Source organism: Coregonus lavaretus (genome assembly GCF_964263955.1).
Source record: "Coregonus lavaretus genome assembly, chromosome: 20".
Classification (NCBI taxonomy): Eukaryota; Metazoa; Chordata; class Actinopteri; order Salmoniformes; family Salmonidae; genus Coregonus; species Coregonus lavaretus.
Window position 1 is genome coordinate 27,832,679 of NC_140007.1, and position 18,873 is coordinate 27,851,551.

The 18,873-nt window shown below is 43.9% G+C and overlaps 1 protein-coding gene and 1 pseudogene across 2 annotated transcripts; one reads left to right on the forward strand and one right to left on the reverse strand.

The window, feature by feature from the left end:
• Window positions 1-1,952: 1,952 nt before the first annotated feature.
• Window positions 1,953-8,357, reverse strand: LOC311147333 (TELO2-interacting protein 1 homolog; annotated as a pseudogene). Its single transcript, XR_014615635.1, has 8 exons — window positions 8,274-8,357; window positions 5,773-7,905; window positions 5,421-5,589; window positions 4,953-5,086; window positions 4,678-4,807; window positions 4,244-4,433; window positions 3,099-3,170; window positions 1,953-2,498 (listed from the first exon to the last, which is right to left on the reverse strand). The product of XR_014615635.1 is annotated as a TELO2-interacting protein 1 homolog (transcript).
• A 75-nt stretch (window positions 8,358-8,432) lies between these two features.
• Window positions 8,433-16,824, forward strand: LOC311147810 (regulation of nuclear pre-mRNA domain-containing protein 1B-like). Its single transcript, XM_084184600.1, has 7 exons — window positions 8,433-9,513; window positions 9,649-9,778; window positions 13,738-13,877; window positions 14,064-14,185; window positions 14,444-14,570; window positions 14,774-14,949; window positions 15,143-16,824. The coding sequence occupies exons 1-7, from the start codon at window positions 9,363-9,365 to the stop codon at window positions 15,290-15,292; spliced, it is 996 nt and encodes a 331-aa protein (XP_084040726.1). The 5' UTR covers window positions 8,433-9,362; the 3' UTR covers window positions 15,293-16,824.
• The last annotated feature ends 2,049 nt before the right edge of the window (window positions 16,825-18,873 follow it).

Consider the following 18,873-nt stretch of genomic DNA (forward strand, 5'->3'; position numbering starts at 1 on the left):
AATCGATGGGGGACCATGATTACTACAAGTTTAGATTGCTGTTTAGTTTAGTTAATTGAGTGACTTTCAATGACTGACATAAGATAAAAACTGCTGATGCACAACCAAATTTCGAAATTGCACCTTGTGTATTCTACTATTCTAACTCTCAACAGTCAATTGAGCCCCCGAATGAGTTCCTAAAAATAAATAAATTGTTTTGGGTTCGATCTGCCAGTTGCCCATCCCTGCTCTAGATTGTCCACACTGTACATGTTACTGTATATAATGATAAAAAGTGCATGTTCAACATGTTTTCTTACAATCGTTTTCAATCATCTAAGACAGGGGTGTCAAACTCATTCCATGGAGGGCCTAGTGTCTGCTGGTTTTTGGTTTTTCCTGTAAATTAAGACCTAGACAACCAGGTGAGGGGAGTTATTTACTAATTACTGACCTTAATTCATCAATCAAGTACAAGGCAGGAGCAAAAACCCGCAGACACTCGGCCCTCCGTGGAATGAGTTTGACACATGTGATCTAAGAGGACGTATAAGCTGGAAGCGTTACTTGTTGCTTTATTCATTTGGGTTTGTTTTCTGAGCAGTTCATTCGCTGTGTCTCCGTGATAAGTCCAGAGGGAGGTTCTATGGGGAAATATCAGTGGGTCACTAAAGTTGTTCTGTCTATGGAAGTATGATTTCCATCCAACCAGAGCTAAACCAATGTTTATAAAGTAAAACCTGTTTATGGTGTTTTGTGCTTTCCCAACAGACAATGTGGCTGTGAGAAAGACCTGATGGATAATGGGATTGTTTCTTGCTCTAAACTTTACTTTGATGTTTTGTAAAAGATCATTGTAAAAATGATGTAAATTTTAGAATTTCTTCTAGGATGTTGGTCTCGCACTAAATGTATGCCTTTATCAAATTAAATACATTGTATATGAACCTATTTACCTATTTGTGACTTGAATGTGATCTGCCTTCAGAATATTTTCATAATTTAGTACCTGTAATATGTAAGCCCTTGAGACGTTGATGATAGATCGAAAATATGTTTGTATTACATTCATCATGAAAAGTCAACATCTGACCTTACTGTAATGTATATGCGAACACACACTGATCTGTATGCTGCCATTGTAAAAACATATTATTAAAATCCAGAATACTCCATCACTGCTAACTCATAAGCAGTCATACATTTTCTCTCACCAGTCTCCTTCCTCACGCCCATGCAACCTGAGCAGCAATCAACACAATCTGTATTTTTCTCTGAACTGTATTATCTATCTATTGGTGTGCCAAGCAGTGCCTGCCTAATTAGTCAGCCATGCTTGTGTCAGATGATTTGATGATTAACAGAATAAAAAGCCTTGCTGCATGTCATTATCAAGCCTGGTTTTGGTGGAAATCGCATTATCCTATCCCTGGCTGTGTTTTTATGGGCTGCCAGGCAGGGCCTCCATGGCTGATGAGTAATGAAGCTATTGTCAGCGTTGGCAGTTGGATAAATAGCTAAGTATGGCAGAGATAAAGCGCTCTCTCACCAACGCAAAACACATGTGGCAACCCTGTTCCCATTTCCCCGGCACGCACATTCATTATGATGTCAGAGATTATTCCAGACCCCTCAGTCTTAACAAGACCTGACAAACAAGCCAGGGCTGTAACCAACACTTCAACCCTCAGGGGAGTTCAACTTGTATTCAAAATCATGCTACAACTTTCAATCAGGCATTTGTGCAGCAAGTAGCAGATCTGTTCTGTGTGAATCACTGGGAGGTTTGTGTGGAATGACCATGACGTCTGGTTATTAAAGGAGGAAGGGAACCAAGATGTGAATTTGAAGCTGGAATGGAAGGCAAGATGAAAGCTCTGCCATTCCATTTACAGTGGAGAAGGTCAACTATGACATCGATTGCTACATCTACTTGTATGAAAGGCTAAGCAGTTGCAACGAAGGTCAGATATTTTTTAAAAATCTTTTATAATAAAAAACAATAAAAAGAGGACTATTATTACTACTTTACCATTCAAAATACTGGCCTTTAGTCCATCCCTTGGGAGCACATTGGAATATGTACACCCTTACCCAACACTTGCACAGAATCATCTTAACATTTTGGTGTTTCAAAGTCACTGTTAAACAATAGGATGATGTCTGCAAGGCACAGTCCCTGAAAAGAGGCAGGGGAAGACTAGGACATGCTGTGCTCTCCAGTGGCCGTCGTCAGTGTAGTGTTCCTTCCTCTGCCTGGGGACAGTCGGGTGGATGAATGGGGTACTGTTCATCAGTGCAGATCACAGGATCTGGATCCCTGCTGGCTGTGTGTCCAGAGGTAAGCCAATGTCCTCCAAGTGTTTCAGGACGTTGCCTGTGAAGGCCCTACCCACTCAGCTCCACAGGCTGCAGGTCAGGGTGGGGTGGGGTGTAGGAGCAGGGACGGACAGTACAGCTCATTCAGAGTCAACCAGAAGGCATCAGGGTCCACCTCAATCAGGTGCCGGAAGACACTGCACAGAATAGCGATAGCACATTGATAAATGTAACTTAATAAAATTATAATAGAAAGCTGATAGATAAAGGTCATAAATTACACATGCTTAACCACAATGTATGATGTGTTAAAATACACTACATGACCAAAAGTATGTGGACACCCGTTTGTCGAACACCTCATTCCAAAATTTTACGCTCTACGCGCTTCAGCACTCGGCGGTCCCGTTCTGTGAGCTTGTGTAGCCTACTACTTCGTGGCTAAGCTGTTGTGGCTCCTAGACATTTCCACTTCACAATAACAGCACTTACAGTTGATCGGGGCAGCTCTAGCAGGGCAGAAATTTGACTAACTAACTTGTTGGAAAGGTGGCATCCTATGACAGTGCCACGTTGAAAGTCACTTAGCTCTTCATTAAGGCCATTCTACTGCCAATGTTTGTCTATGGAGATTGCATGACTGTGCTCGATTTTATACAGCTGTCAGCAACGGGTGTGGCTGAAATAACCACATCCACAAATTTGAAGGGGTGTCCACATACTTTTGTATATATAGTGTATGTCAAGGCCTTTTAATATATTGTACTTCTAGCTGTATTATTGCTTTACAAATATACCTGAGACAGGCCTCTTGCAGTTTGGGTGGTAGGGCAGGCAGGCTTCAGTTACAGCATCCAGGTCTGAGTCCCCTGAAAAATACAACACAGATACCCCACATATACCAGAAGTAAAACTGAGGGAAAGAAGAAAAAAAATGGGGGGAAAAAAGTAATGGAGAGATTGTTTGGAGGAGAAAACTGCTGAAATGGCCTGGGAATTTCACAGCAGCCTGTCTCCATCTCTGGTTTTCACACATCCACTCCCCACTCTCAGTACCTTTCATAGTCATGGCAACTTCATCACTTTGTAGTACCCCCCCCCCCCCCAGACACATATTCCCTAAGCTCCTAACTGGGCCACCATTCAAACATCATTTCAAAATATGCCTTTACGCGTCTCACTTGAGGTCAGTAGCGACGCTTTGATTATTTGGCAATTCAACCCACACAGCTGAAAAACAAGCCTGCTCATTGTGCATATTTCAAAAGATAAATGGGATTATTTCAGCACTCATTTTATCCTGTATACCTATCCCTTCTCTTGTGTGGAAACAAGCGGGAAACACACAGCGAAATACTGAGGGAGAGGCCAGCCCAGGTGTTTCTCTATAGGGTAAATAAAGCTAAAAGCGTATCACATTGGAAGAATTTATCTTTCTCTGTGGCCTGGCTAGTAATTGCCTTTCTGGAGGTGGAGCCGATGTTTACCAGTGTGTTCTAGTACTGCTTCTGCTGCTGCAGCCTCGGTCTCTCAGTGTGTCAACTTCAGCCTACTCAGCTGTATTCCTCTGGGGCTGATGGGGAAGGAGGCAGCATCTTCAAGCACCAAGGAAGACCATGAATCGACTCAGCTAGTTGAAGTGTATCCAAACAGATCTACTGTTGAAAACCAGTGGGTGTCATGTTGGCTCTGACTTGTGTGTGTCTCCATCTCCCTTGACTAATGCAGCAGCAATGTATTTTTCCCCTGGGAGCTTGGTTGGGGACATTTACATACACCATTCAATGCAGTCTATAGGATACACACTTTGTAATTCCAAAACAGTGCAAGATTGACACCTAGTGGCCAAAAAGCTATATAGTTTTAACATTCCCAATAAAATGATGAAAACAGAGCCGAGTGTGACCCAGAATAAAGAAGTGCGAGGGTGTTGGTGGCCTACCTAGGTCCAGGCGGAGGCAGAGAGCCCCCAGGCCCTGCAGCACAGCCAGCTGCAGCTTGTAGGCCAGGGCGTGGCTGTAAACTGGGCCGGCCCTGGCACTCACTGGAGCCTGTTTGGACAGAGAGGCAGTCAGTTTGGACACCCTCTTCCTCAGGAAATCTCAGCAGGTTTCCCCCAGTGTGCACAGTACCTAGAGAGCAAACACAGACATACATCATAATACATAAAAAAGAATTGTTCTAGATGAATCATGTATACATTCATGACAGCATAAAGTCTAATCGTTAATTAAATAAATTAATTCCTATGTGTACTTTTTCAAATTGATGTCATCAATTATTTATTATATAAACAATTATGAAATTATAATTATTCAACTGAGTTAAATAGTAGTGTACTAATTGTCAGAGTGGTGGAAGTAGTGAGATAGATACCCTGAAGGATCGGAGGACAATCAGCAGTGAGTCGGAGCAGGAGGGCAGGCCAGCAGCGGTGAGCCATGGGTAGCAGCTCATTCTCCTTCTCACTCAGTACACAGACACATAGCTCCAGTACATCCAGCACCTGCAATACACACCAAACACACACAGGGTCAGATCTACACAGCCTGGGACAGGGGGACCAACTGCTCTGGTGTCACTAAACACACAACAACATGTGGCGGCAAAACCAGTTGTATGTTTGAGTTCTAAACAATCTACAGCTGTACCTTGAGTCTGAGGTCGGAGAGCAGGTGAATGCAGCGTTCCATGACATCTTTGGCTATGGTGAGGTGGGCTGGGAGTTCAGCTTTCACATCAGGACCCTCCATGTCTTCTTCAAAATCCATCGGAGGTGGGATCTCTGAAATAACAACCACAGAACACTTCAATGCAGTGCAAGGAACGTAGCGAGTCATAACACTGATGGATTCTGATTTCTGCAGAACAGCTTTCAATACATTTGTGAAACATGACTTGAACTGTGAGCAGCACACCACACAAAATCTGCCGATGCCTAAAAAGCAGTGCAATGACTAGGGACCCAGCTGTGAGGAAAACAGCATGAGTGAAATTTATTCATGGCACAGTAGTACTAAGAAGCTTCACCAAGCATTGCGTTAATGTTGTGCATCAGTGTGAGAAATGATCTCCCAGGGGAATAGTGTGGCAGCCAGAAAGCGAGCCCCCTAACTAACCTGGGTGCTCTGTGCACTCCTCCTCCTCTGCCCCAATGCCCTCTGCCAGCTCTTTCTTTGTGGTAGTCCTGGAGAAACTGCCACACATTCAGCTGGTCCTGCTCACGCCATGCCTTCTTGGTTCCTTTATTCTCACTGGTTCCCCCAACACAATAGGGGAACCATCTCGCTGTGGTAGAAAAAGAAACATGATTAAGATCGTGTTACTTAGGCTGTGTTATAGCTAAAGGTTGTCATTTTGTGTCCTGTATTTCAATTTCCTCTGAGTTCTCCTATTTAAAAGAATGCCATAACGTGGTGATAGCAATGTTATAACCTAGGGAAAACATTTAAGTGGATGTGGAAACTTTACCTAGAGCCTTCATAAGTCAGTGCAGCACAGTGCAGAACGTCTCGTCGAAACTTATGTCCAGAGCCAGCATGACGTCCTGGACGATGTCCCCAACCAGAGGCAGCAGGCTCGGGTTTGAGTGGCTGAACATGACGGTGAGGACCCTGGGGGCGTGGGGGTGGACGCCCAACCTCTGGAGGTTCAGAGACACATCGTTTAGCAGGTAGTCAGAGTTCTCATTGATCAGCTCCTTTATGGACGCGTAGCCACAGGCCTGGCTGATGTCCCACATGGCATCCAGTGCTGCCTGGCTGATCAACAGGGTCTCATGCCCGGCCTTCTCCAGAACCGGGTATAGTAATGTCATCAGAATGAGACGGAAGTCCATCTCCAAGGCCTGGGCGAAGCAGCCTATCCCCTCCAACAGGATGCAGATCTGCCAGATGTTGCTGTTCACCTCATGGATTGTGGAGCTCTTGTGGACTGCTTGGACCAACTGGAGGGGATTCCCTTTCCCTTCAACCCCATTAGATATGGAGACTAGACTGATTTAGCTGCTCCTGTGCCCCTCACTAATAAGGGTTGACAGGTGCCAGTGGCTCAGGCTGATGTACTCCTCTATGATTGACTCCACTGCTGCTTTCAGGTCCTCCTGACTGGGCACACCCTGCCTCTCTGTACCCCCTGCCACCCCTGATGCCCGCTGCCCCTGTGACCATCTCATTCAACACCATGGCAGCCTGCTTCCTGTAGACCGACGACTCCTTGTACAGATCCATAAAGTGATCCACTAGGAGATACACATTTCCATAGTAACCTAACATCCTGCATATCTCCTTGAGAATGGAGAAGATCCTCTCGTCTGTGAAGTAGAGGAAGTGTTTCCTCTGAGCGGAGTTCCTCTTCTCCACGATGCGGACATCCATCACGTCCAACTCCAACACCTGCATCAGGGCCAAACACCTTACGCTGGTCGTCAGACGTCCTTATGAGGCGCAGCAGGGAGGTGGCCAGGGAGTGGAGGTTCTCTGACAATATGGCAGTAAAGGCCTGGTTGTTAATATCTGAGTTTTGACTCCTCTCTGACATCTCCCTCAGGGCAGCCTCACACCTCTCCCTCACAGTGGGCTCCTCGTTATTCACAGACCCCACCAGAGCCTTTAGGAGGGGGCCCACACACTCACTCAGGGAGGAGTTACAGTTGGCCAGGAGGTGGTCTGAGAGGTTCTGATGAGCTGAGGTGCAGGAGATGATATTTTTTAACAGTAAGGCCAGCCTCCCAGAGGTGTTTCTCACCCAGTCCTGAGTCCTCTGCACTACTAGCTCCCCTAATCTCCCCAGCTCCCAGGCTGTCTCTCCCCAGCCCTGGTGTTCTGTAGCTGGTCGTCAGCCATCACCAGTCCCACTGTCTTGAACCACACCTTTATTGCCCTAACAGTAACAGCATGTCCATGCCTAATATCCCCAGTGATCACACGGCTCACAGCGATGGTGATCCCAGGTAAGAAAGAAGCCACGGTGTTGCCTAGGTGACACCTCTCTTCCTGACCCACTGACACAAGGTCCAGAGAACAGTCACACTGGAGGGTCAGGGCCTGTAGGCATTTCAGTGTAGCCGACTGCACAGTGCGGGACTTCTCCTGCTCTCCCAGGGCAAGCAGCAGGGAGATAGCAGCCCCAAGGCCAGGCAGCATGGTGGGCTCAAACAGCTTGAAGACCACATCACCGTAGGCTGCATGCAGCAGAGCATCCAGGCATCTCAGTACTGCAGCTTTCAGCTCTTCTGAGGCGGGTGCTGGCATCCCTGGGTCCGTGGGAGAGCAGAGGCAGAGCTCAGAAAGGAGATCCCTCAGCGTCTCCCAGCTCCGTACACAGGTGTTCTCCAGAACGTAGCCCATGGCCTCGGCCACAGCCTGGACCAAGCCATCCCCCGCTTGGGGCCAGGGATTTTGAGGGCGAAGAGGGAAAAGGACATAGTCCTGCACTTGCTGCAGTGTTCCATCATTTACATGCCTCAGCTGTGTGTGCTCAGGGTTTCCACATTGCCCACCGTGGGCTCACGAGTCAGAAGCACACAGGCTGGACGGAGGTAAGCAAAAGCAAGCTTTGGGTCGTCAATCTTATGGTCCATTCTTTGAAGACTGATGTCACTCACTGAAACAGAGAATTAAGATAATAGAATCATAGCTACCATATACTGTTTAGGGAAGTAGTTGGATGCAGTTTAGCAGTATGCATGCTCAATGCATTCTAGCAACTTGATTTTGATTATCAGGATAATAGCTTAGAGGTATATCTTTGAGTTACCCAAATGTTCATTTGATAGGCCTAATTTGGTCTGTTGCTAGTCACCCAAAACAGAACTTTGCCTGACCACCCTTGCTAAAGCTAGTTACCATCCTTGTTAAAGCTAGTTAGGTAGCTAGCCAGATATACAGTATCTAGCTACCTTAGCTAGCTAATGGATTGCTTAAATGACAAAGCTAGAACAACCTAACAAAGTAAGATTCTAATAAGTTTACCTTTGCGAGTATATATTTAGTGACGGACATCTGAGACGAACTCATGCCGAGATACAGCACTGAAACTGAATGAAGACAGGCTAGCTGTCCTAGCCACTGAGGGTCCTAGCTAGCTGTCACACAAGCATCACGTTTCCCTGTAGTGCGTCATTATTCTGCGACGCATACAGTTGTTTATGCTTCCCATGCTTGTTAGCTAGCTTTGGTGCACTTGATACTGTAAAAGAAAGATATTGCAACAGTTCTCTTGTCAAAGTTAACTTCGCCCAGGTAGCTAAGCGAGTACAGCACTAACTTACTAACAGTAAGCTAGCTAGCTAATGCAACATTTTTGCTGATGATACTGTACTTGTCTTGACCGACGTCGGTTGATCTAGCTAACTACTTTGCATGTCATTTTAAGTTGTGAAATATAGCTATACGTGACAGTATTTGAGTAATGTTTCTAGTCATGATCTAATTTCACAAGATTCACAAGTTTCTCTGCAAAGGTTTTTGAACAGACTTTGAATCCTGTGTGTCGGGTGAAAGGTCAAGCGGCCATCTTTGAAGCGATCCAGAGAGCTGTGGTGGTTTCTAGAAAGCTAGTTAGTTAGCTACTATACTAGTACTATAGCTAACGAAAAAAACGTACGTTTGAAAGTAACGTTACAGCTACATGTATTCAAACGGCACATTTACTAAATTATGAATAGATGTATTGGTGAGTAACTTACATCTAGTATCGTAGTAGCTAGCTAGTAAACAAAGCCAGTGTGGATAGGTTAGCTAGCTTGCTAGGCTACCTAGGACTTTCTAGTTGGCTATTTGTAAACAGATAGCTACTATAGTTGTCTAGCTAGGTAAACAAGCTTGCACACTCATCATTGTAAATGCGCATGTATATGTTACACGGTTTTGTAACTATCTTGTTAGGGAAGATAAGCATAGACTATTAGCTACTAGTAGCTAGACAGTTTCATGCAGCAGGTTGCGTGTTTAACTGGCGGGAACTTTGCTTTTGAGGACATTGTTGGTTTCCTCAGTTAACCTCCAAGAAAGTTGTGGGGTGAGGTAACGGTACATCAAAGAGTACTTTATGCGCACATCATGTCTTCTTTTTCTGAGTCTGCGTTGGAGAAGAAGCTTTCGGAGCTCAGCAACTCTCAACAGAGCGTTCAGACGCTGTCTCTGTGGATCATTCATCATCGCAAACACTCGCCGCTCATCGTCAAAGTATGGCACAGAGAACTGAAGAAAGGTGAGAGAACTTATGAACGTCGCCATCACGACAGTATTCTCTAACTGCTAGTTACACACTGAAACGTTGATATGTCACATGAAGTATGCCAAACCATGTTATTTACTTGGACTACATTGTGTATTTGTCTTTCAGCAAAAAGCAGCAGGAAGTTGACTTTCCTGTATCTTGCCAATGACGTGATTCAAAACAGCAAGAAGAAAGGTCCAGAGTTCGCCAAAGACTTTGAGACGGTCCTTGTTGATGCTTGCTCTCATGTTGCAAGGTATGTAGTCTGGTATGATACAGTTTCAGGGCTAAACTTCTCTAGCACTGAAATGTTCAGGTTTGTGATGCAGGCCTATGGTTTATTGTAAACTAGGTAGTTTGGGTACTGGTAGCCCTTGATCATGACTCTCAGTACATTACACATAAGTCATTGGACGAAGGCATCTTCTGTACTGGGAAGTTTTGTTAAGAGCCCCGACCCTCAATCTGAACATTAACACGCGTCGCTTGCAGTATGGTTTTGGAAGCATAAGGACTTTCATATCAGCAAGAAATCATTTTAAAAACAAAAGGTTATATTGATACACACCTTGATAGAGTTAGTGTTCCCACATGGCCATATCTCCATGTTACAGTGCTTGTTTATGGAAGACAAGAGGCGCGCACCTGTGCTAATTAGGTATCTAGCATGCTCCGAACACCTGTGTGTGAGAGTAACTTGGGAAGTGTAGTTTCATTTGATGAAGGCACCCATAGCTGTATGGATCTCTGCAAAACGGCTACTGTAAGTGTAACTTTTTTATTTGAAGGATTCTTTCTCGCTGATGAAAGATGAGGACTATATGTTTAGAAAGCCGTATCGCAAGCAATGATTATTGACGTTACTAAACGTTAAAACACAACGTCGGGATTGTAGTTCACATGAGTTAGTCGTGGGCGAAGATATTGGCTGAAAACTGTAGGGAGATGGCAGAATGTCGCCTAGAGTTTTCGAGAGCTAGGGTACCGTATGCTGATTAGCTGAAACAGCATTTCAGCCATGTGTATATCAGACACTATACCACGGGTATGATGCAAAAATACTTGTTTACTGTTTTATTTATGTTGGTTACCAGTTTATAATAGCATTAAGGCATCTCAGGGGTTTATGGTATATGGACAATTCATGTTGTCAAGATACCAGTATCGTGATACTAGGAAGTAAGGAAGCAGAGGAACCAAAACTTGAAGCAGACTGAATGTCTTGAGGAAAACAGTCCTAATGTTGGAAAAAACAGCCCTATGTTGTCACCCAGAGTCACATTTGTTTATTTTGCAAGGTATAGAACACAATATTTTACAAATGTTGGTTTTAAAGGACCGTAAACTTTTTTGTGTATTTTATTTTTTGCTAAGGAAAATCTGGTATCATATACGCTAGGGCCAATATATACCACAACTAAGGACTGTTCTTATGCACGACACAATGTGGAGTGCCTGGATACAGCCCTTACCCGTGGTATATTGGCCATATACCACAACCCCCTTAGGTGCCTCATTGCTGTTATAAACTGGTTACAAACATAATTAGAACACTAAACAAGTCATTTTGCGTCATACCAGTGGTATATTTAAGCAATAAGGCCCGGGGGGGGGGTGTGGTATATGGCCTATATATCACGGCCATATACCACAAACCCCCGAAGTGCCTTATTGCTATAATAAGCTGGTTACCAATGTAATTGGAGCACTAAAAGTATATGTTTTGTCATACCCGTGGTATACGGTCTGATATACCACAGTTGTCAGTCAATCAGCATTCAGGGCTCGAACCAACCAGTTTATAATGTCTGATATACCACAGCTTTCATCCAATACCACAGGTATGACAAAACATTTATTTTTACTGCTCTAATTGCGTTGGTAACCAGTTTATAATAGCAATAAGGCACGTCGGGGGTTTGTGGTATATTGCCAATATACCATGGCTAAGGGCTGTATCCAGGCACTCCGCGTTGCGTCGAGCATAGCTACATCAGTTTAGACCAGGGCCTAAAATTAACTTTTTTGTTCGCCAGCCACTGTGGCAGGTAGATTTAAAAATCTACCAGCCAAAATATTTTTTTGGCCGCTACAATTACACCAACACAACAAAACGGATGAGCATGCTTTGTAATGTTTCTAAAACAAATGTATTACTAGTAAGAAGTAATGTGGTATATTGTTTATTTTTAAGTCTTTTAACTAAAATATTACAGATGAGACAAAACATTTCACCTGCCCCTTTAAAGGCGGGATGTTACCGTGGTAATGCGACTCCAGTCATGTTTTTGCCTGTGATATTGAGTCTGACTAGTAGCCACGTTGTCTTCTCTTCCCTAGCAGTTCAAACTCAAACAATGAAAAACAACCTAGCTTCTGAACAAAACAATGTAAATAGCCAAGAAGGACAAAGTCTCACTTCAGTAGACTTTCGTTTAAAGTAAATTAGACCAACTTTTATGCCTGTGCGCAGCGCTTCTAAAAATGAATCTTTGACTCGGCTCTTCACTTGCGCACAGCCCCCAGCCAGGCAGTGTTGCAGCGTGAGGTGGAATAGGCTATAGGATTTGTAGTTCTTTGACTTTGTGCGATAATTTTACCAGCTGTGAAACAAAACAGCAGAAATACTTTGAAAACAGCTACTGCAGCATTTATTTTACTATAAATGTGAACACACTTGACTATTTTTTATTCACAAATGCGAGTGAAATGCTCGCACTGTGGAGCCCTGACTACCTGCCAACGTGGCTAGTGAAAAAGACATCTTACCCGCCAATGCCAAAATCTACCTGCATGTGGCAGGTGTTAATTTTAGGCCCTGGTTAGACATGAACGTGCTTCAAAACATTGGTAAATGGATTACACTGCTACTGTCTGCTACAGCAGCATAACAAAACATTGGTAAATGGATTACACTGCTACTGTCTGCTACAGCAGCATAACAAAACATTGGTAAATGGATTACACTGCTACTGTCTGCTACAGCAGCATAACAAAACATTGGTAAATGGATTACACTGCTACTGTCTGCTACAGCAGCATAACAAAACATTGGTAAATGGATTACACTGCTACTGTCTGCTACAGCAGCATAACAAAACATTGGTAAATGGATTACACTGCTACTGTCTGCTACAGCAGCATAACAAAACATTGGTAAATGGATTACACTGCTACTGTCTGCTACAGCAGCATAACAAAACATTGGTAAATGGATTACACTGCTACTGTCTGCTACAGCAGCATAACAAAACATTGGTAAATGGATTACACTGCTACTGTCTGCTACAGCAGCATAACAAAACATTGGTAAATGGATTACACTGCTACTGTCTGCTACAGCAGCATAACAAAACATTGGTAAATGGATTACACTGCTACTGTCTGCTACAGCAGCATAACAAAACATTGGTAAATGGATTACACTGCTACTGTCTGCTACAGCAGCATAACAAAACATTGGTAAATGGATTACACTGCTACTGTCTGCTACAGCAGCATAACAAAACATTGGTAAATGGATTACACTGCTACTGTCTGCTACAGCAGCATAACAAAACATTGGTAAATGGATTACACTGCTACTGTCTGCTACAGCAGCATAACAAAACATTGGTAAATGGATTACACTGCTACTGTCTGCTACAGCAGCATAACAAAACATTGGTAAATGGATTACACTGCTACTGTCTGCTACAGCAGCATAACAAAACATTGGTAAATGGATTACACTGCTACTGTCTGCTACAGCAGCATAACAAAACATTGGTAAATGGATTACACTGCTACTGTCTGCTACAGCAGCATAACAAAACATTGGTAAATGGATTACACTGCTACTGTCTGCTACAGCAGCATAACAAAACATTGGTAAATGGATTACACTGCTACTGTCTGCTACAGCAGCATAACAAAACATTGGTAAATGGATTACACTGCTACTGTCTGCTACAGCAGCATAACAAAACATTGGTAAATGGATTACACTGCTACTGTCTGCTACAGCAGCATAACAAAACATTGGTAAATGGATTACACTGCTACTGTCTGCTACAGCAGCATAACAAAACATTGGTAAATGGATTACACTGCTACTGTCTGCTACAGCAGCATAACAAAACAAGAACAAAGAGGATCAAATAAGTTATTGAGTTGCTTGGCTAGGAAGAGTTGAATTTCATGATGAATCTCTGTCTCTTTCTCTCCCTCCCTCAGAGAGGCAGATGATGGCTGCAGAAGGCCTATGGACAGGCTGCTCACTATCTGGCAGGAGCGCAGCCTCTACAAGGCAGAGTTCATCCAGCAGCTGAAGCTTGCCATCGAAGACTCAAACAGCCCCCAACACCAACCCACAGGTACAGTCAGAGTCCCCTAGGTCTTCACGGATGCAGCAGTTCAGCTTTACTAAATGTGTTACTGGTGATGGCTTGTTTCCTATGTAGGCTTTTTGGATGTCAGAATTCCCAAGAAACATACACTTCCAATTGGTTGTTTTTGTAAAAAGTGGTGTTTTCTTTCTAAATCTGTGGTATCTTTTGCAGAGGAGAAGAAGGCCCCTAAACGGACCTATCAGAAGATGATCCAAGAGCCGGAGGAAGAGGAAGACGATGACTACAGGGGCAACATGTCCCCACAGGATTCAGACATCTCAGGGCCACAGCTGGTAGGCTGAACCAACACAACTCCATAAGTCTTTAGCTCATTCACCAGTACTTTGTCTATTACACTGCAATTTGTGACAGCTTTTCACACCAGCTGAAATTATCTCCCAACTCTCCACTAGGTGTCAGTGATACAAAGGATGTCCCATGGACTCTTGATTTGTGAATTGTTGTTTAGAAAAATTATCCAGCTTGAAAATTGGAGATTGTTGCCCAGAGCTTTCACACACCCTTCTCTCCTTCCCTCCCTCTCCCCTCAGACGGAGGAGCTGGTCAAAGCCCTGCAGGACCTGGAGAATGCTGCCTCGGGTGATGCTGCTGTGCGCCAGAAGATTGCCTCTCTGCCACAGGAGGTGCAGGATGTGTCCCTGCTAGAGAAGATCACTGGTAAGGAAGCCTTCATGGTACCTGAAGCACAAGGGAACTTGACCCCACCTTTCTCCCACCTCGATGTGTATTGTAGGCCTAGTCTAGTCTACTACAAGGGATTGTGTTTTTTCAAACTTAACGTTGTTTGTATTCAATTGTTTCAATATTATGCTTAAGGCAAAATACCACCTTATTTGACTGGACTCACCCTGTCCCTATAGATAAGGAGGCAGCTGATAAACTGTCTAAGACGGTGGACGAGGCCTGTCTACTGCTGGCTGAGTATAACGGACGTCTGGCTGCTGAGCTGGAGGACAGGAGGCAGCTGGCGCGCATGCTGACAGAGTACATCGGTAGCCAGAAGGAAGCCCTCACCGAGAGGGAGAAGAAACTAGAAGCAAGTCTAAACCATCTAAATCATTGTTTTGCTTGTCTGTTACAAACAAGCAATTATAATGTGGGAAAAAAATATATTTTCCCATGATCGAATTACAGCAGCTTTGTGAGTTACTTGGATTGTTTAAAAGAAGTAGAAAGTGAACCCATCCAAACTGTACCGTCTGACATGAGTACTGTTCTTTGTATTGCAGGAGTACAAACAGAAGCTGGCACGGGTCACCCAGGTGCGCAAGGAGCTCAAGTCTCACATCCAGAGCCTGCCTGACCTCTCTCTGCTGCCCAATGTGACGGGAGGCCTGGCCCCTCTACCCTCTGCTGGAGACCTGTTCTCCACCGACTGAGCTTCCTGCTCCCTGTCACACCCTGCCTCTCGCCAGGGCACACACTCCCTGTCGAACCCGCTCACTAGCTACTGAACCCTAGGGAGAGACTGAGAGGGACAGTGGAAGCTTGGGGACATTCCCGGTGGGAGAGACAATGGTCGTTGAAGATTCCGTTCCACCAGCTTGGACAAATCTCCTTTTTGTTTTTATTCTGAACGCCAGTCAAACACCAGCTAACTGATTCTGTGTTGAAGAGAGAAGTTGGTCATTAGCCAATCCCCATTTTTGTGCTCATATGGTGAGATGGTGGCTCGCACACACACTAGATCATGTGTCCAACTCATTCCATAGAGGGCCGAGTGTCTGGGATTTCTCTCCTCCCTTGTACTTGATTGATGAAATAAGGTCACTAATTAGTAAAGAACTCCCCTCACCTGGTTTCTGTGTCTTAGGAAAAAACTAAAACCTGCAGACACTAGGCCCTCCATGGAATGAGTTTGACACTCCTGCACTAGATCGTTGTGACAACTTTGAAGAGACGCATCACATTTATTTTAATGGCTTTAAGTTGGTTGCTTTTTAATGTTGATGAAATTTCAGGTGATTTTTGTTAGGGTGTATGTCGGGAGGGGGCCTGTTTTTCCACATAGGTTGCATTTTGGTTGTCATTATTTACCATCCTCCATAATTCCAGCTCAACACACAACAATATCCTTACCTTCAGGTCTGTCATCAAGCATTGTCATACATAGCACTGAGTGGCCAATCATCAGTCAATAACATTACATCCATGTAGTAGTGTGAAATAGTTTAGCCCTCAGACAAGTGGCTGATAGAAGTTATTAGAGCAAACTTGGGGCAGATTGAGACACTCACTGACTTGGTTACTAAGAAACACTTAAACACAGTAAAATTGTGTCTTTGCTGAGCTCTGCTGATGTCATCCTTTGTCACAGACGATTGTATCACTTGGTACAAATGTCAAAATAACAGGCTTTTTAGGACTGGGCCCGGCCACCACTTATTCAGCATTATTCTGACTTTTTTGACGAGTAGCAGAACGTGACATGGGTCATTCTGTCACTAGTTTGGATTATGGGTACGACCCTGGGAGATTTCCCAATGTTACAGAATAGAAATGGGACATCTGCCCCCCGGAAATGTTGCTTTACTAGAGATAGTAGACCTGTATGGCATGTATTTCTCTCTGCCAATGCTTTACTACAGCAGTAGTTTTTCACTAATAAAATAATTCCATGGATACAAATAAAATGGAACCATTTGGAAAAGAGCTGTGCTGACTGGTTTATACTCTGACTAATGTGACATTGATACACTGGACCTGTTAATTTTTTCGGGTGAACGTTTAGAATATATCGACTTTCACCAGCGTCTTCCGACAGGTGGCGTCACTCATCCATGAAGACAATGGACTTTCACAGCATTCACAAAATATGTATACTGAACAAAAATATAAACGCAACATGTAAAGTGTTGGTCCCATGTTTCCTGAGCTGAAATAAATTATCCCAGAAATGTTCCATATGCACAAAAATTTTATTTCTCTCAAATTTGTGCACACATTTGTTTACATCCCTGTTAGTGAGCATTTCTCATTTGCCAAGATAATCCATCCACCTGACAGGTTTGGCATATCAAGAAGCTGATTAAACAGCATGATCATTACCCAGGTGCACCTTGTGCTGAAGGCAATAAAAGGCCACACTAAAATGTGCAGTTTTGTCACAACGCCACAGATGTCTCAAGTTTTGAGGGAGTGTGCAATTGGCATGATGACAATGGAATGTCCACCAGAAATATAGTCAGATAATTGAATGTTTATTTCTCTACCATAAGCTGCCTCCAATATCAAAAAAAAAAAATTGTGTATAACGTGTACATAATGTCATTGTTAACTTCTCGAGCATCTGTAGTGTGTGCACAAAGATAATTTTAAACTGTGGTGTGCATGTTGGGCTGACCCCACAACGTCATTGGACAATACTGTGCTGACCTGATCCCACCTCCCACTTTAACCTTGTAACCTAATTGGACAAAATTCAAAAACATTGATCTGAAAGACTGGGTTGGATTGCTGGCTGAGGCAATGGGATGCAAGCAATGGTGTGTATATACAGTGCCTTCAGAAAGTATTCATACCCCTTGACTTATTCCATATTTTGTTGTTGCAGCCTGAATAAAAAAATCTCATACAATAACCCATAATGATGAAGTAAAAACATGTTTTTAGAAATGTTTGCAAATTTGTTTAATGAAATACAGAAATCTAATTCACACCCCTGAGTCAATACATGTTACAATCACCTTTGGCAACGATTACAGCTGTGAGTCTTTATGGGTAAGTCTCTAAGCGCTTTGCACACCTGGATTGTACAATATTTGCCCATTATTCTTTTCAAATGTCTTAAAGCTCTGTCAAATTGGTTGTTGATTATTGCTAGACAGCCATTTTCAAGTATTGCCATAGATTTTCAAGCCGATTTAAGTCAAAACTGTAACAAGGCCACTCTGGAACATTCAATGTCATCTTGGTAAGCAACTCCAGTGTATATTTGGCCTTGTATTTTAGGTTATTGTCCCCCTGAAAGGTGAATTCATCTCCCAGTGTCTGTTGGAAAGCAGACTGAACCAGGTTTTCCTCTAGGATTTTGCCTGTGCTTAGCTCTATTCCTAGTCCTTACCGATGACAAGCATACCCATAACATTATGCAGCCACCACAATGCTTGAAAATATGAAGAGTGGTACTCTTAAAGGGAGTGCTCCTAATCTCAGCTTGTTACCTGTATAAAAGACACCTGTCCACAGAAGCACTCAATCAATCAGATTCCAAACGCTCCACCATGGCCAAGACCAAAGAGCTCTCCAAGGATGTCAGGGACAAGATTGTAGACCTACACAAGGCTGGAATGGGCTACAAGACCATCGCCAAGCAGCTTGGTGAGAAGGTGACAACAGTTGGTGCGATTATTCGCAAATGGAAGAAACACAAAAGACCTGTCAATCCCCTCGGCCTGGTGCTCCATGCAAGATCTCACCTCGTGGAGTTGCAATGATCATGAGAACGGTGAGGAATCAGCCCAGAACTACACGGTAGGATCTTGTCAATGAGATCAAGGCAGCTGGGACCATAGTCACCAAGAAAACAATTGGTAATACACTACGCAGTGAAGGACTGAAATCCTGCAGCGCCCGCAAGGTCCCCCTGCTCAAGAAAGCACATATACAGGGCTGTCTGAAGTTTGCCAATGAACATCTGAATGATTCAAAGGAGAACTGGGTGAAAGTGTTGTGGTCAGATGAGACCAAAATCGAGCTCTTTGGCATCAACTCAACTCGCCGTGTTTGGAGGAGGAGGAATGCTGCCTATGACCCCAAGAACATCATCCCCACCGTCAAACATGGAGGTGGAAACATTATGCTTTGGGGGTGTTTTTCTGCTAAGGGGACAGGACAACTTCACTGCAGCAAAGGGACAATGGACGGGGCCATGTACCGTCAAATCTTGGGTGAGAACCTCCTTCCCTCAGCCAGGGCATTGAAAATGGGTCGTGGATGGGTATTCCAGCATGACAATGAC

Excerpts from the sequence above, each read along its gene's own strand:
- LOC311147810 (XM_084184600.1), top strand. The coding sequence starts at position 9,363 with ATGTCTTCTTTTTCTGAGTCTGCGTTGGAGAAGAAGCTTTCGGAGCTC. Across the intron at positions 9,779-13,737 it reads GCTTGCTCTCATGTTGCAAG|AGAGGCAGATGATGGCTGCA; the intron begins GTATGTAGTCTG and ends TCCCTCCCTCAG. Across the intron at positions 14,186-14,443 it reads ACATCTCAGGGCCACAGCTG|ACGGAGGAGCTGGTCAAAGC; the intron begins GTAGGCTGAACC and ends CTCTCCCCTCAG.